Here is a 19059-nt window from a genome sequence, read left to right on the forward strand (position 1 = left end):
TTACAAGCACGTAGAGAATTTATGTCTGACAAGTCAAACATGCCTTCTCCCACTAGTTTGTGCATCCTTCTTTGAGAAATGTGACCTAGTCTAGCGTGCCATATTTGTGTGGGATTTGGATAATCTAACTTTCTTTTGTTTGTTGTTGAAATCATGTTTACTTGGACATTCACTTATCATTTCCAGAACATTTCTGGCGCTTATAATTTCTTATGTCCGGACTTCTTGCAGTGAAATAAATATGTTCTAACTTATCGGGCTTTGTAGGCCTTTTAAGTGTCTTTCAGAGTTTGCCTCTTATTGGGATTGTTTTTCTTGTGAGGGGCAGAACATTTCTTTCCCTTACCTTGTAGGTCATTTTCGTCTGACGAGATGCCCATAAGAAAAACAATAATTTCCTGTTTTATGGTGATCTCATAAGTTATAAGCGTATTGACTAGCTCATCAAGGCTATCATCTATCTTATTCAAATTGAAGTTCACCATAACCCCGTCAAATGAGGAAGAGAAAGATAACATATTCATGTTATCTAGTAACTCGTTAGGAATCACATATTCCATGCCCACCACATCCTCAATAAGCCCAGTCATACGTACATTATGCTCATGGGCAAAAGCCCCATCTTGCATACGTGTAGTCATGAGCTCCTTGAAATTGATGTGCATCACTGTAAGAGTTTCATGTACCATTCAACTCTTGCATGTTTATTCGAATGTCAGCAACATTCAACATATCCTCAAACTGTCCCTACAGTTCATTTGACATAGAAGCGAGCACATTACACTTTAACTTGCACACTATGGTCCTACCATCTTGCATGCTTTGTCAGTTCAACAAGACTGACATTAGTGTGTATGTCATTTTCTCCGAATTCAGAACAATTTCCCAACCAGTCTTGAAAATTAGATTCGGTTAGCTAGTTAATAACATAAATGTATTACGTGACGAAATCGAAAATATACTGATACGGAAACAGAATAATGGTTGCTGATTATTTTAAAATAATTTTAAGATATAAAATATGGATTTTATTTTATAAATCTCCCTCCCACTATTTTGACATTTCCACCACCCTCTGATGAAAAAGGGAAATCGTATTTCCTTAGTGGGCACGTAGAGTCCAATTAGCCAATTATAATCCCGAATAATATCAGCCAATTATAATTTCTAAAAGGTAGAATCCAATTGCATCCTTATGCAACCTCCGCGTGTTTTGCCTCACGTTTAATAAGGACCCAATAATATGACGCCGTTTATTTTCGCGTGTCAAACCAACCCATCAATATTGAATTGTAGTAGACGGTCGCCATGAGTTCCCCCAATAATATGAGCCGAAGTCATGGGAGTTCCACTCAATTCACATCATATGTCCGGTGGAAGTCACAGCTTTCCGGCGTACAGGCCTCCCCAATAATATGAGCCAGACACTGTCCGCGGGTAGCGATCAACATGCAACCACGGTTCATGGAAGGCAAGGAAAAATTAAACTCTTTTAATTTTTACTTTTTCGGTTTGATATAAATTTTGAATCTTATTCAAAATGAGGGATTTTAGTTTTAAAATTGTCTCATCATTTTAATTTAAAAATCGCGTGCCACGAGTTTGTATGTTTGTCGGATTCATACAACTATATTATCTAATAATATACATACATGCATATTACTATATATCACATATATCATAATATGAAATTCAACAATAAATAAGGATGATCGATCGCCAACACTATTAGATCCATGTGAGCCATACATGGATCCAGGTCCAAACCTAGGTGAATGCAGGGATGCAAATGCAACTTATTACAAAAGCTTCCAATATTTTACATGTCTTCATCTTGATCATCGGGCCCACCATCTTCCAGTCTTGATCTCCCACTATTTCTAATTATTACATTTGAATAGCCATGGCACATAAGGGATACATCTCATGGGGGTGGGTACGGGCCATAAACCAGGCCCACTTTAATAATATTAAATATTATAAAAAGAATAAAAACAGTAAAATATCCTAACATACACCTAACACATTGGTCAAGGCACTCGATCATCCTCCATGCATTTAATATCAAATATTAACATCAATTTAATTAAACAGTTTAATTAATTGATAAAACATATATCTAATAATTTTATCACTAACCACCACAATTATTAAAGGATTTAATAAATTAAATAAACTCCTTTATTTAATTTCCAATTAAATCAATAATAATTGATTTATTGTAAAAACTCATTTTTACTATAAATAATTAAAATCATATTCTAATTATTTATTTCACAAGAAAATTACTAATTTTCCAAAAATTAATTTCAAAAATAAAAATTGAACAAATTTTCAAAAATATCAATTTTGCCCAAAAATTTGAAAAATCAGAAAATTGCACCCTAGGCCCAAACAATTCAGGCCCATCATCCAGCACGCTTCCCGAGACGATCTCGGGCAGCGGCCCGCGCTGCCCGCCCGCTACCCGAACGTTTCGGGCAGTGGCGGCAGCCCCTGTGCGCGCTGGGCGCACAGGTGCGGGCGGCGCCGCGCGGCGCGTGCGGACGTTCCGCACGCCGCGCTAGCGCCGCCGCCGCGCGCTGAGCGGACGGTCCGCACAGCGCGCTAGCGCAGCCGCCGAGCGCTGTGCGGACGCTCCGCACAGCGCCTTCCAGCGCGGCCGCCGAGCGCTGTGCGGACGCTCCGCACAGCGCGCGCGGCCGCTGCGCGCCCCCGTGCGCGGCCCTGCGCGCACGGGCTGCCCGGAACAATTCCGGGCAGAAACGAATTTTTTTTTTTTTTTCGAAAATCTGGAAAAATAAATTTTCATGGTGCCATAATTTTCTGAAAAATTTTCTTGTGTGGTTAGAAATAAATTATTCAATATCAAAACCATACGATCTAGAAAAACCTGGCTCTGATACCACTGTTGGATCTCGATTTTCTACGCGCCCAAACGCAGCGGAAGTTTTAAAATTTTTTTTATTTTATTTTGATAATCAAAATATATTTGAATTGGACGCTCGTATGGTTTTCATAATGAAACAAACATTCATAGGGTGTTAGAAATTTTATACCTTTGGTGAACGATTCACGTGGCTCCAACTATTCCGGGGTTAGCGGACATAGCTCTTGTTGTAAATCCCTACGAACATTCTTCGATCTCCTAATCCGGTCCACGACTAGATTATTTGTTCCTCTTCTAAATTGCACTAGAAATTTAGAAGAACTTTTGCGTAGAGATATAACACGAAAAATTCGACTCAATAATACAAGCCAAATTTTTTCTTGTTTTGGGAGAGATTTTCGAGAGCAACACTGTGGAAAAAAATTGAATAGCCGAAAAAGCTTGTTCAAGAAAAAGGTTCGGATGCTCTATCTTTTATTTTGAAACAAAATGCTTATCATATTATCTAAACATTAATTTACTTAATTAATCTAGTTAATTAAGTCAATCAAATATTCTATAATATTTGCATCCCAAATCCTTTTTTTTTTCTTTCCAAATTACCGAAACAATTTAAAAAATTGTGGTCTCTTGGAGGCTTGGTCAAATCTATAATTTTTCTCTTAAAAATCATAATCTTGACCTAAATTCAATAATTAACTTTAATGGGCTTGATTAATTAATTGGACTAATCCAACTAGTTTAATTAATTAATCAAAGTCCATTAGTAACTTTAATTATTTAATATGTTGGACTTGTACTCCTACAAGCCCATTAAACATACTCTCATTATATTTAATTTAATAATTAATAAACTCAACTTTTGAGTTTAATAAATTAAATTAATTATAAATTCAACATTTGAATTTATTATATAAATTGTAAATTCAACTCCTTGAATTTTATCACCTCCAAAATTTAATATTTAATAAACCCAACATTTGAGTTTAATAAATTAAATTATCAAATTTTATAAATTCAACTCTTTGAATTTATTCTCTCCAAATTTTATAAAATCATAAATTCAACTCCTTGAATTTACTATCTCATAAATTCAACTCCTTGAATTTATTTTTCTCAAAATTTATTTATCATAAATTCAACTCCTTGAATTTACTATATTATAATATAAATTCAACTCCTTGAATTTATTCTCTCAACGGGAACAAACGATCCAGTACTTGTGTGACCCTCAATGGTTCAGGGATACAGCTAGCCGTGGGTTCACAACTCTTTGTGATTCAGGACATAATCCTTTATTCGGGCTTACCCTAGTTAGCCCCATTCTTTTCATCAACACCTTGATCAAGAATGTCAGAACTCATTTCTGATTGCACCCATCGGATCATGGTAAGAGCGTCTAGTAGCATCGCCCCATGATCCCCTAGGTATCACTGATAGTGCCTGCAAGAACCAGTCGGTTATGATTAGCGTACAGTACGGTCCCTTCATCTCATATATCCCGATCGAATCTGCAACCATTGGTTCATCGAGGGTTGCATATTAATTCGATAACTATGTGATAACTATAATAGTGGCATCGCGTGTACTATTTGGAGAACTCCTTCTCCAACGTACATCTCGTACTCTGGCCAGAGATTCCATGCACTATTATTTCATTAGATCACATAGGATATCCACACCCGTAGGTGAGCGGTGAATCCCCGACTACAATGCACTGGCTCCTATATGTGTCGCAATTGTACCCAACCTCGCCACCTGATGACTCTCCTGGAGCCGGTAAACGAGTCAAAGCACAGCCCTAGCATATAGAGCCTCAGTGTTGTCCCGGGTCGTAAGGACTAATGTTGTACAATCATAACCACGGACTTATCCTCTCGATGAATGATAACCACTTGAAAAGTCCGAGGGAGGGTTGTTCGGTATAATCATCATATGACTACCCATCTGTATGTTTGGACATCTCTATGCCCTTACCAAGAAACGCAGTACACAACATCACAGATGCTAGTCTCGAGCTCAAGCGACCTTTATCCATGTTTTAGGCGGCTGAATCGACTAGGAACGAATTTAGAATATGCAGTGTTTACAAATGAGTTTCAACATCGAATTACGATTCATTTGTATTAAAGCATAATCAAGGACTTTATCTATGCTGCTTGCATGGGTATACAGATAAAGTATCACGAAACCATTAAAAGTTAAATTATATTAAAATAAAGACTGTTTATTTCACTTGAGTCAATAAATTCCCTAGCCAACCGTTGGCTTGCAGGGCATCTACTCTAACATCTTTTCTATTTCCCATTTTGATTGTTCTGATATGCATTAGTTTTATTCTTGTCTTTCATATAAATACTTTAAACACACTTGAATTCATTTGGAAAAAATGATAATGGAGATTCTTTTCTTCTTTCTTCCCAACTTAGTCTCTGTTTCTAATATGGTATCAGGGCCTTAAATGTGCACATGCCTCCTCCTCATGGCGAAGGGAAATCAAGAAAATCAGGCTCCAAATCACGCAACGATTGTATCAGGGAATCGCACCGCTATTGACGATTCTGGTAGCCCTTTTTGGTTTTTTGCAAAATGGTGATCATCCTGGATTGATCCTTGTCTCGCATCCACTTTCTGGAAACAATTACAACACATGGATTTGAGAAATGTCCATGGCGCTTACAGCCAAAAATAAGCTCAGTTTTGTAGATAATTCGATCCAACGTCCACCTCTGGATGATCTCTTGTATGGAGCGTGGCTACGCTGCAATTCGATGGTGATTTCGTGGATTCTTAACTCTGTTGCTAAGGAAATAGCTGATAGCTTGATGTACATTCCAACTGCCCATGGGATATGGAATGACCTGTGCGACAGATTCCACCAGAGCAATGCACCGAGAATCTTTCAGATTAAGAAGTTGCTGAATGGATTACAACAATGTTCGATGGATGTAACTACTTACTACACTCGGTTACGGACACTATGGGACGAATTGAAGGACTTCCATCCAATTTCTGTGTGCAATTGTGGCTCAATGAAGGATTTGATAAATTTTCAGAATCAGGAATGTGTTATGCAATTCCTCATGGGTTTGAATGAGTCATATGCTCAAATTCGTGCACAAATTAATGATGGATCCTATTCCTATTATTTCGAAAACATTCTCACTAATTCTGCAAGAGGAAAGACAGCGCTCCATACAACACGACAGCTTTTCTTTACAAGGTGATTCGTATACACCAGTGTCTTGCCCATCGAATGTTGCTGCTGTTAAATCCTTCTCGAATGTCAAAGTAAAAAGGTATGATAGGCTTGTGTGTTCTCATTGTGAGGGTGTTGGACACACCGTGGATAAATGCTACAAGTTACATGTGTTAGGATCGAGAAAGAGTTAAGAGGGGGGGGGGGGGGGTGAATGAACTCTTTCACATTTTCTTCTTTAAAATGTATTTTCAACCGTTTTTAGGCGGTTCGAAATACTTCCTTCTCAAACGGTCGAAAGAGGTGAACCACTAAAATTTGCGGAAGACGGTTCACTTCCTTTTGACAGATATTTCTTAAATAAGATTTGACATACTAAACAGCAAGGATATGAATAACAGATAACAGTTTGCGCAAGATAGGGGACACAGTATTTTTATGGATGTTCGGAGATTGAATACTCCTACGTCACCCCTTCTTCCTTTGGTAGGAAGGATTCCACTAAAAGACTTTGACTTTACAAATCGTTTGTAACAGCCCAATCCAATCAGGACTTATTTCATTGCCTGTATTGGAACTCCTAGTGATCACTTTACACTTCTGGATTTAAGAACTCTAAGTTCACCAGACTTCCAAACTTTAATCAAATAACCGTAGGTTATTGATAGAACAGTAGTTTGTTTTGGTAGCACAAAAAGATCCTTAAATGATCAAATATGTGACTGTAGAGCTGTGTGCAGAAGAGCGATAATGAGAATGTAATCTGTGAAGGCGCTCAAAGATCTCTGTGAAGGCAAGCTGAAAGACTTCTCTCAATCAGTGTTAGAGTTGTGTAGCTTGCCCGCGAATAACTTGCATTCCTCCCAGATGATATAGCTAAAAGATCTAACGGTCAGAAGGTACTAGTAAACGTAAACCTGAGCTCCTGAAACAGATAAGTCGCTTTCATATTTATGAGCAATAAATGTCCGTATTTAAATCTTCCTTTTGCTTATCATAAGTTTGAGGCTCTTTACTTGAGGTTTACTACTTTAGGCGACTGTGCATATATCTTTAGGATCCTACAAAAATTCACTTATCATTTGATTTCTAGTTCTAAGAGGAGCAGTAGGGTTACCAATGACCAGCTCGAGTGGGTGATCCTTTTTCCACTGGAGACATGGTCCATATTGATCTTCCTCGGTTGGTTGAATGATGTCATTTTCTTGTTCTGTTGCCTCTTCTGCCAGTGGTGTATTCTGCGGTTGATAGTTGTTCTCTGGATCATTTGTTTGTTGACAATTTTCTTGACCGGTTGGATTTTCTTTAGAGATTGTTTCACCTGTTCTTCGTATGTCTATTTCATCATCATCATTGCTAGCTTCAAGGTTAGCAGCTTCAAAATTATTTATCAGATCATGCATGTTGCTATTGCTATTGTCATGACATATGGATGATTCATCGAATACAACATGTATGGATTCTTCGACAGTGAGAGATTTTTGATTATATACTCTATATGCTTTACTTACTGCTGAGTATCCCAGGAAGATGCCGTTTTCAGCCTTTACATCAAATGCAGTGAGATGTATTTTGCCATTTATGTGAATAAAGCACTTACAGCCAAAGATGCGAAAATACCCCACTTCTGGCACTTTGCCGATACATATTTCATATGGAGTCTTTTCATGATTTTTATTAATCATAGATCGATTCTGAGTAAAACAAGCTGTGTTAATGGCTTCAGCCCAAAATCTTTGCGAGATACCGGATTCAGCCAGCATGGTTCTAGCTGCTTCTTTCAATGTGCGGTTTCTTCTTTCTGCTACTCCATTTTGTTGGGGCGATCTTGAAGCTGATAGCTCGTGTTTAATCCCATGATCTTCAAGATAGGATGATAGATATTTGTTCAGAAATTCAGTTCCTCTATCACTTCTGATTCTGTTGATGTTTTCCCCTTTTTCATTGTGAAGTCTCTTGAGCAGCTTGATTAGATGATCAGCAGTTTGATCTTTGGAGCCAAGAAATAGTACCCATGTAAATCTAGAATAGTCATCAATGACGACCAGAGTGTATTTCTTTCCCCCTAAGCTCATTACCAGGATTGGTCCAAATAGATCCATGTGAAGAAGGTCTAGACATATATTTGAAGAGTGTCTTCCTTTGCTTTTGAAAGTTGATCGAACCTGTTTTCCAAGCTGACAAGCATTGCATACTTTATCTTTGGCAAAATCAACGTTAGGCAGTCCAGATACTAGCTTAAGCTTACTAATGGTAGCAATGGATCTGAAATTTAGATGATTTAGTCTTTTATGCCATAGCCAATTTTTATTTCCATTTAAAGCAACGAAACAGGTAGATGCATTTAAATTTTGATCATTCCATTCTACCCTATAGGTATTTTGACTTCGATAACCAGTCAACACAGTATAACCTGCATTAGTTTTAACCATACATTTTTCTTTATGAAATTCAACCGTGTACCCATTGTCACCAAGTTGACTTATACTGATCAGATTGTAGCATAAGTTTTCTACTAAAAGAACATCTTTGATGATGATTTTGCCATGAGTAATCTTACCCTTACCCATAGCTTTACCTTTAGAATTGTCACCGAAAGTGATTGTTGGTCCTTTGAGATCTACAATTTCTGATAAGAGATCTTTATTTCCAGTCATATGTCTTGAGCATCCACTGTCTAGGAACCATGATGACTTTTCTATGTTTTTCTTCTTTAGTTCCTGACAATGAAAGATTGGTACCCCTTTTATTTGGGTCCAGGGTTAATTAGACCCTTAGGAACCCACACTTGAATTATCCTTGCGGATTTTTTGTGATGTGTTCCAGGGTAATCATGATCAAAAGCATACTCTGGTGAATGCAGTATATGTTGTTTGGGCCTTTGATTATCATCATTCAATCTATACCTCTTTTGAACTGGTCGGCAATTGTAGTAATTGTTAGGTCTGATTCTTGAGTGATATCTGGTTGACCCTTCGTATCCGGTTGGATTTGGCCTAGGTTTGCGCCAATATTGTTTGGATTTATCACTCTGATCATAACCCAAACCACATCGCCTCCCATTATTCTCAAGATTTATATTTTGAATGCCTTGAACTTTAGGCTCATCATGTTCATATACCGAGCTAGATCTGACAAATTTAATTGATCTTAAACTGTCTTTTTCTAGCAACGGTTGAGTTGAAGCTTCTGAAGTATTACAATCATTTATGCCGTAACCTAGCCCAGTTCTGTCTCCGGCTGGTTTCTGCATTTCATGTATCTTATCAAGAGAAGCAGAGGACTTGTTCCACATGTTGATGGTACTTAATAACCGTTTGTTTTCTTTTAATGTAGCATGGAACAATCTTCGTAAATCATCATTCTCAGCTGCTATCAGACTTAGCTTGACTTTCAAACTTTCAACCTCTTTGTGCTGCGAACAGCTGGAGAGGGTTAATTTGTTTTTCAAGTCTTTCTTTTCTGCATCAGCTTCATTGAATTTCATATATAGTCCTTTGAACTCATTTACCATGTCGTTAAGTGCTGTAACAAGATCTTCTCGTGTAAATTCTTCAAAATTAAAATCAAATACCATTTCATCAGTAGCTTCTTGATCTTCCTTGGCCATAAGACATTCAACTCTTTCGTCTTCACTCTCACTCGAAGATTCTTCAGAAGAAGACTTTTCTGATTCTATTTCAGCCCATTTGCCTTTGTCTTCTTCTGCAACCAAAACTTTCTGATTCTTTTTCTTGATGAATTTCTTGTCGTTTTTGAACCGTCTTCTATTCTCCTGTTTTTTTTCATCCTTCTTTGGCTTATTGCATTCTGCAATAAAATGTCCCTTCTTTCCACAGTTAAAACAACCTTGACCATCCTCAGTATGGTCCTTTTTAAAATAAGGTTTATTCATTTGAGACTGATTTTTGCGCATAAATTTACCAAATTTTTTAACAAATAGAGACATGGCTTCATTGCTTAGTTGCTCAGCCGATTTCTTACTTGTGGACTCTTCGACCGGAAGAGTCATTGTAGCCGCTTGCCAAGGCCTTTATTTGTTGGGTTGTGGACGGCTCTTCTTCGGTTCGTATCCCTAGCTCAAATTCATATGCTTTGAGATCAGCAAATAGATCATGTAGTTCCAGTTTGTTTAGATCTTTGGATTCTCGCATGGCTATAGTTTTCACATCCCATTCTCTGGGAAGAGCTCTCATGACTTTTAAAGCAATTTCTCTGTTGGAGTACTCTTTTACAAGTGAGGTGAGTTCGATGATAATGCTGCTGAATCGCTCATCAAATTCTGCAAGAGTTTCTCCTGGCTTCATCTTTGCATTGTCGAATTTTTGAATAGCCACTGTCAGTTTGTTCTCTTTGGTCTGATCATTTCCTTCGCACAGTTGAGTGAGTTTTTCCCATATTTTTTTTGCAGTGGTGCAAGTCTTGATTTTGGCGAACATGTTCTTATCCAGAGTCTTATAGAGAATATCTTTTGCAACGTTGTCTAAGTTTGCTTTCTTCTTATCTTCAGCGGCCCATTCAGATCTGTGCTTCTCTATCATTTGAGGAGCACCTTCAGTTATACCAACAGCTGTGTTTGCTTTCATTATCTTCATTGGTCCATCAGTAATTACAAACCACATATCGTCATCCTGAGCTGCCAGATGTGCCTGCATACGAATTTTCCAATCATCATAATCTTCTTTGGAAAACATAGGGATTTTGTTGAAAGATGCCATATTATTCAAGAGATATCAATGTTTGAGAAGAACCCGCTCTGATACCAATTGTTAGGATCGAGAAAGAGTTAAGAGGGGGGGGGGGGGTGAATGAACTCTTTCACATTTTCTTCTTTAAAATGTATTTTCAACCGTTTTTAGGCGGTTCAAAATACTTCCTTCTCAAACGGTCGAAAGAGGTGAACCACTAAAATGTGCGGAAGACGGTTCACTTCCTTTTGACAGATATTTCTTAAATAAGATTTGACATACTAAACTGCAAGGATATGAATAACAGATAACAGTTTGCGCAAGATAGGGGACACAGTATTTTTATGGATGTTCGGAGATTGAATACTCCTACGTCACCCCTTCTTCCTTTGGTAGGAAGGATTCCACTAAAAGACTTTGACTTTACAAATCGTTTGTAACAGCCCAATCCAATCAGGACTTATTCCATTGCCTGTATTGGAACTCCTAGTGATCACTTTACACTTCTGGATTTAAGAACTCTAAGTTCACCAGACTTCCAAACTTTAATCAAATAACCGCAGGTTATTGATAGAACAGTAGTTTGTTTTGGTAGCACGAAAAGATCCTTAAATGATCAAATATGTGACTGTAGAGCTGCGTGCAGAAGAGCGATAATGAGAATGTAATCTGTGAAGGCGCTCAAAGATCTCTGTGAAGGCAAGCTGAAAGACTTCTCTCAATCAGTGTTAGAGTTGTGTAGCTTGCCCGCGAATAACTTGCATTCCTCCCAGATGATATAGCTAAAAGATCTAACGGTCAGAAGGTACTAGTAAACGTAAACCTGAGCTCCTGAAACAGATAAGTCGCTTTCATATTTATGAGCAATAAATGTCCGTATTTAAATCTTCCTTTTGCTTATCATAAGTTTGAGGCTCTTTACTTGAGGTTTACTACTTTAGGCGACTGTGCATATATCTTTAGGACATGAAGACTGTCTCTGATCGTCCTTTCTAGGAAAGAGATATAAATGCACATCTTTCTTGGAATTGATGTGAGATCGTTGACTTCGAGAATTTGAATGCATACAGCCGGTCAGAGAATGTCGTTTAGTAATAAGTAAGTCTCTTAAATGAAGCGGCTGAAATCTAAAGAATAAGCGGTTGAAAACTAGCAGTTGAGAATTTCCAACCGTGGTTGATTTCTAATTTGTCATACACCAAAATTCCTGAAATTTCATTTCTTAACAACATGGTTATCCGCCTAGTCATCCTAAGTACAAGAGCAAACTTTTTCCAAGCAAAGCATATTCAAACCAGGCTCAGGAACTTACTAATGAATCAACTTCTGGCACGGGCGAGACTTCGTTGAACCAAGATCAATGCAAGCAACTTATTGCACTCTTGAGCTCTCAGCTTCAGCCCACTCCTGGATCCATTACGACTCCACAACATAATGAGCCTTCAGTTTCGTGCTTCAATGGTATATATTCCTTGTCCTTTAATTCTGGTTTGCTGTCACAGCAGAGCTGGGTATTAGACACTGGAGCCACACACCATATCTGCTGCTCGTTATCTCTTTTTCATTCTTATACAGATGTCACATTACCTAATGGCCTCACTATACCTATTTCACACATTGGAACCGAGTGCTTGTCAATGCATTTGGAGTTACACAATGTCCTCTTTGTTCCTCAATTTCGTTTTAACTTGCTCTCAATTAGTTCCCTCTCCTCCAATTTGAAATGCTCTATCTTATTCTCCTCCTCTTTGTTTCACATTCAGGCTTTAAGCATGAAGAAGACGATTAGGATGGGTAGAAGAGTCGGAGATCTCTATGTCCTTGAACCATACAACTCTCCAACTATCTGTAATGTTTCTTTCAATAAAATTGAATTGTGGCATTGTAGACTAGGTCATCCATCACTCCCCCGATTATCTATTATAGGACGTGAACTACATCTTACACATGTACAGGACAACTTACACCCATGTTCTGTATGTCATTTTTCCAAGCAAAAGAGATTATATTTTGCTTTTAATAAATCTATGTGTGCATCTATATTTGATCTTGTTCACATTGACATTTGGGGGCCATTTCACCCAACTAGTATTGAAGGATATAAGTTTTTCCTTATGATAGTGGATGATCATTCTTGATTTACTTGGGAATATATGCTTCAAGCCAAATCTGATGTCTTGCATATCTTTCCCACTTTTTACACATTGATCCTCACTCAATTTGGGAAACAAATCAAGGTTGTCCATGCAGATAATGCTCCTGAGTTGAATTTTACTGATTTTTTCCAGTCCAAAGGCATTGTCTCCTACCACTCATGTGTTGATCGAACACAACAAAATTATGTTGTTGATCGAAAACACTGTGGCCCGGTCATCAGTGTTTCAATCCAATCTTCCGTTGGTGTATTGGAGCGACTGCATCTTCACTGTTGTATATCTCATCAACCAGACACCTTCTCCCTTTTTATCCCACAAGACCTCTTTTGAGTTACTTCCTAACAAAGTCCCTGTTTTTTCGCACCTAAAGGTCTTCGGTTGCCTTTGTTTTGGATACACTCTACCTCATACCCGAACTAAATTTGCTGCCCGTGCTATTGGGTTGGTTTTTCTAGGATATACTCTTGGATAAAAGGGCTAAAAATTGCTCACTCTCGACACAATTTAAATCTCTCGGGATGTCATATTCCATGAACACTCATTCCCTTTCAAAGATGTTTCCTCCACTCCAGTCGATATTGAGTTCTTTTCTAATAACAATTTACCCACTCAAAGAAGCCTTCCAATTGATACTTCTCACCGCGAGTCCCTTTGCTCCCGTCGTCATATCACAACACCATCTCACCTTCGTGATTACCATTTTTATGCCACCACCTCCACTAGCCTCTCTTCATCACTCCTCGTCCCTTATTGTAACGTCCCGAAAATCTGAAAGTCCACGTGAACCATGTGCATGTAAATTATTAAATTTCTTTGGTATTTTATTTAATTCCTTTAAAGCATTAAATGTATGTTTATTTCATTTTCATATGTTTAATTATTTTTATGCATTTTATGCATAATTCATGTATGGTAGAATTTATTCCATAAATTTTATAAGTTCACGCATTAGGGTTTCTAGGTGCATTTCACGCTTGAACGAGGAACAAAGACCGGAGAATTTTCAGGAAAGTATTTTATTACAAGATTTATTTTTATAAATTAATATAATGTGGTTTTAAGTGGATTTTTTAAAATGAGAATTTTTGGGTATTTTTAACCGCATGATTTTAATTTTTAACGGTACGCTAATTTTATCAAATCGGGACATTTTTTTTAAGGTTTCGGCTAATATTTTCAAGGACTTACCAACACGATATATTTTTTGGAAGCATGTTTGAATTTAACGAGCCAACTTTTAAGCCCATCGGGCTTAAATATTCTTTTGAACCTTCAATTGAGTCCATTAACATTTTTAATTATTATATCAGTAAACCTAATCACCCCTTAACCTCCCGTAACCCCCCACAGCCGACACTCACCCCTTTTCCGTTCAAAATCCTCTTGGTTATCATATTCCAGCTAAAAGCTTCGGTCATCTCCTTTCTTGCAAGAAGATCATTCGGCGTTGCATTGTTGCTTCATTCTTCAACCGTCTTGCGTTTGCACATCATAAGGCACGCATTGTATTATTTTTTTTGCATCATACATGTATTTTATATACTGTGGTAGGTGTTCTTGCATTCAAAGTTTTTGATCTCCCATTGTACATGAAAGATTTTCGAATTACATTTGGGTTCCTTGCATTCTCGGTTGTGCTCATGTTTTCTACTGAATTTGTGTGTAAGGGGGCTGCTGTTTGGAATTATCAGAAGCTGTTGATGTCGAGAGGGAGGAGGAATAGTGCCTGGGGTCGAAGCTTGATAGATCTAAGTGTGGTTCTTGAGGGATGTTCGGTGTAGGTGCATGTTGAGGGGGTGGAAGTGGGTTCGATCTAAGTTAGGGAGGACTCGACTGTGCATTGGGCTCGAACCCAGCCATGTTTCAGTCCCTGTAAGGTCTGGTATGAGGTTGAGGGTTAGCCTTCGGTACTTGTTCGATGGAGAAGCTCGGTCCGTGGAGACATAACTTGTTCGAGAGGTGGTGCGAGAGGAACGGTCGGTTCCTACGGTTAGTTGTGCAGTAGCCTTTTTATTTGGGTTTGGAATAGTTTAGAGAGGTTATTAAGAGCCTAATGGTGAGTCATAAGGGCTGGACAGGTAGGAGTATAAGGGAGGACCGTGAGAGTGTAAGGGTAGGGGCCATGTGTAGTTTGATGAATGCACAAAGAGGTGGTGGCCGAGAGCTTTATTTAGGACAGTGGGTAGTGGCCGAAAAAATTTGGATTTAAGGACATAATTTTAGTAGTAAATGTTTTAGATTGAGTTGTTTAAGTTGTGGTTCAAGTAGGGAAAAATTCGGTTAAGTTTCGAGTCGGTTCGGATTAAAACTGGAACCCCGATCCAAGTTTTAAAAACGAATCGTTTAAGTTCTGATTTTGGCTCGGGTTTACATCTAGGAATATCTTTAAAAATGTTTTGTGACATTTTAAGGAATTTGGTAAGCTTCGGGTCAATTTTAGATGTCCAAGGGTGAAACGGTAATTTTTGGGTTTCTAGGGGCAAAATGGTCATTTTGCACCCGGGGTGAGATTTTGGTCCTGACAGCGCCTTGAGCACAAATTCATGATATTTTAAATGTTCATGCATCATGTTCATGATTTTTACGCAATTAAGATAAATACGGTGCGTGCTTGGTTTAAAGGAAAAGTTACGCATATGCATATTTTTATTAAGTGATGAAAATGATGATATTTTTGAAGGATGAGAATTGGTTTTGACTGACGATGTATATGTATACGATGACATGAGATATGATGAGCTGAGGCCCGGGCTCAGTGGGCGAGTAATGCTGTCGTTGATGTCCCCCGCCGCCGGGTACCACGGTTTTATAGATGGATCCATCGAATAGAGCTGATACGATAGAGCTGATACGAAAGTCACAACTAATGAACCGAATTCAATTAAAAGAAAATGTTTAAGTTTATGATTACACGATGAGCTGTTTTGACACGTATATGATGATATGAGATGACATGAGTTGACACGACATGATTTTATACGACACGTTTACGTTATGATTTTAAGTTCATGAAAGATATGTTGAGTATGATATTTTTCACTGCTGTTTGCTATGTTTATGTACTTGTTATTAACGGTACAGGTGTGTTGAGTTTTTAGACTCACTAGACGTGTGTGATGTAGGTGAGCTTGTTATTGAGAGGACTGGAGGTGCTGAACACTGAGTAGACAGACCTGGTGTGGTGACACGACCCGAGGACCACATGTGATCGAGCAAAACTTGCACAGTGAATAGTCCCAAAATTTATTTTATAAATGAAAGCTCGATTTAAATATCGCAAGTGCACGATAGTCAAGTTATAATAAACGTAATTGAATACGAGTATCGTTCCATAAGGACTGCGTTACACTATTTTTATTTTCAAGTAAAATTTCTTTAGCAACGATAAAATGAGTTGATGATTAAACTAATGTAAATTAAACAACTAAAATAATTAAAATGCAAAGAAAACGTATTCAAGAAAGCAATGATAATTTGGATTAAATCAATCGAGAAATGAATTTGTTGGGAATTAGCAGTTCACCTACCACTCGTGTTTAAATAATTACACTCGACTTTTACTCGTGCATTCGACGGAATTCCCCAGACTAATTAATATACTCTGTAGAGCTATATAAATACTAATCATAAACATGCAGTACTCAAGTGTCCTCAATTATTTAACAGTTCAAGATTGCATTACATTCTATGGAATCCACTAGCTTTCATCCGGGTGAACTATCACTATCGACACGTACCCAATTCCGTATATCTATTAAAATTGTAAATCCGTGGTTTATACCATTTGATCCTATTGTTAATTGTTCTATCAAAATCATCAACAACATGAAATAATCAAAGGAAGTTAGCTAGGCTTCGATTGAAACAAGAAAGAACAATAGCATAAACAAATCACTAATAAAAATGTCGAGAAATAATGTTAAATACCGAGTACGGGGTAGGATCCCCTCAAATCCCAACAAATCTAGAGTTTAGCTACTGAAATTCATGATAAAAACCAACAATCAATGTAAGAAATAAAATACTGAATAATGAAAATACTAAAGATGACGATGGATGACGGCCACGACACGTGGAAATCTCGAGGTCTTCGAAATCTCCTTTTTCTAGCCTCTCCTCCAAGAAAAATGATGAAAAATATGATAAAGTCTCAAAAAAAAAAGAATCGCTGATCTCGTGTCTTAGGTTTAGGTGTCGGATAGAGTCCATAAAAAGTTGGAAACAAATCTTTCTGAATCTCGCTTCTCTCTAGGGCGGTATATTTTGACCGCCCTAGCGAGAGGTCCTCGCATAAACTTCCTCGAGCATGTCCCTGGTTTCGCTGGGGCGGTCACTTTTGACCTCCCTAGCGAGACACTTGCGCATAAAATCCTCGGCCAGACCAAAATGCTCGCTGGGGCGGTTACTTTTGACTGCCCTAGCGAATCCTCTTCGATATTTTGACAAATTTTCTCCTACTTTTATGTTCAATTCCTACAAAATAACCACAAAATACACGAGATCAATCACATGCTAAATAATGCTAAAAAATGCAAAATTAAACTAAAACAAACTAATATGATGCATGAATGCGACTCAAAACCAACACTAAAAACACGTAAAAACGAGTCCTATCAACATGTTTTCCGCATTTTGTTTTTATGAGATTTGAGATGATATGAACATTTTTATATGCTGGTTTTGATACGCTGATGATTTTCACAATTTTTACTCGTTTATGTTTACGCACTATTTATATTGTCAAATACTTAAGACATTTTTAAATGTTGTTTCTAAAATGCGAGCTTTTATTTAAAAAAATAATAATTTCCGCGCTTTTAAAATTAGTAGATGTTTCACTTATCCTCTGTACTCTCTTCACATAGACTGTCTCACCACCATCTGGCATTTATTAATAACATATCTTCCATCATTGAACCACAAACATTTGCTCAAGTTGTTGTTCAGCCGGAGTGGCGACAGGCTATGGATGAAGAATTACGAGCACTTGAGCGTAATGGTACGTGGTCCATTACCTCTCTTCCCCTCCAAAAAAGTGTTGTTGGCTGTAAATGGGTATACAAGACCAAGTTTCAGGCTGATGGCTCACTCTAACGCTATAAAGCTCGCCTTGTTACCAAAGGGTTTACACAACAGGAGGGCATTGATTATTTCGAAACATTTTCCCCAGTTGCTAAACTTGTGACAGTCAAAACTCTAATAGCTGTAGCAGCTGCTCGTGGATGGTCTTTGATACAACTCGATATCAACAATGCTTTTTTGCATGGTGACCTACATGAAGAAGTGTCTATGTCGTTTCCTCCTGGATATCAACGCCAGGGGAAGCCTTTACCACCACAGCCAATGTGTAGATTGCACAAGTCATTGTATGGCCTTAAGCAAGCCTCGTGTCAGTGGTTTGAAAAATTCTCATCCACCTTTATTCAGATTGGTTTTACTCAGTCACTTGCTGATATCGAGCTCGGGGTAGTGTGTTTCTGGCCTTACTTGTGTATGTTGATGACATTGTCATTGCTACCAACAGTGAAGAAGAAGCTGCCCAATTAAAAGTTCTACTAGATGGTCAGTTCAAATTGAAAGATTTGGGAAATCTAAAATACTTTCTTGGCATTGAGGTTGCGCGGTCTGCTCAGGGCATTTCCATCTATCGGCGTCACTATGCCCTTATTCAACTCCTCACTGATTCAGGCATGCTTGGGTGCAAACCTCGCTCCACCCCTATGGATTTTGGTTCTAAATTGAATCAAGAGGACAATGCCTTGCTTCAAGATTCTTCTCAATATCGGAGAATGATTGGTAGACTCATATATCTCAACATCACTCGTCCAGATTTATCATATACTGTTAACAAATTAAGCCAATATGTTTCCAAACTGAGACTAGCACATTTGGATGCAGTGTACAAGGTTCTTCGATATAGCAAAGGGATCGTTGGTCAAGGCTTGTTTTATGCCAGCTCTAATGACCTTTGAATTAATTCCTTCTCTGATTCTGATTGGGCAGCGTGCCCTGATACTCGTCTCTGTTACCGGTTTATGTATGTTCCTTGGAGATTCTTTGGTATCCTGGAAAATCAAGAAACAACAGACGGTCTCTCGATCATCTTCAGAAGCAGAATATCGAGCC

The 19059-nt window shown here is 38.1% G+C and overlaps 1 protein-coding gene across 1 annotated transcript; it reads left to right on the plus strand.

The window, feature by feature from the left end:
* The first annotated feature begins 5559 nt into the window (after nt 1-5559).
* On the plus strand, nt 5560-6117 carry LOC140810300 (uncharacterized). The gene has a single exon (XM_073168174.1). The coding sequence runs from the start codon at nt 5560-5562 to the stop codon at nt 6115-6117; it is 558 nt and encodes a 185-aa protein (XP_073024275.1).
* Nucleotides 6118-19059: the final 12942 nt, after the last annotated feature.

Source organism: Primulina eburnea, chromosome 13 (genome assembly GCF_022965805.1).
Source record: "Primulina eburnea isolate SZY01 chromosome 13, ASM2296580v1, whole genome shotgun sequence".
Classification (NCBI taxonomy): Eukaryota; Viridiplantae; Streptophyta; class Magnoliopsida; order Lamiales; family Gesneriaceae; genus Primulina; species Primulina eburnea.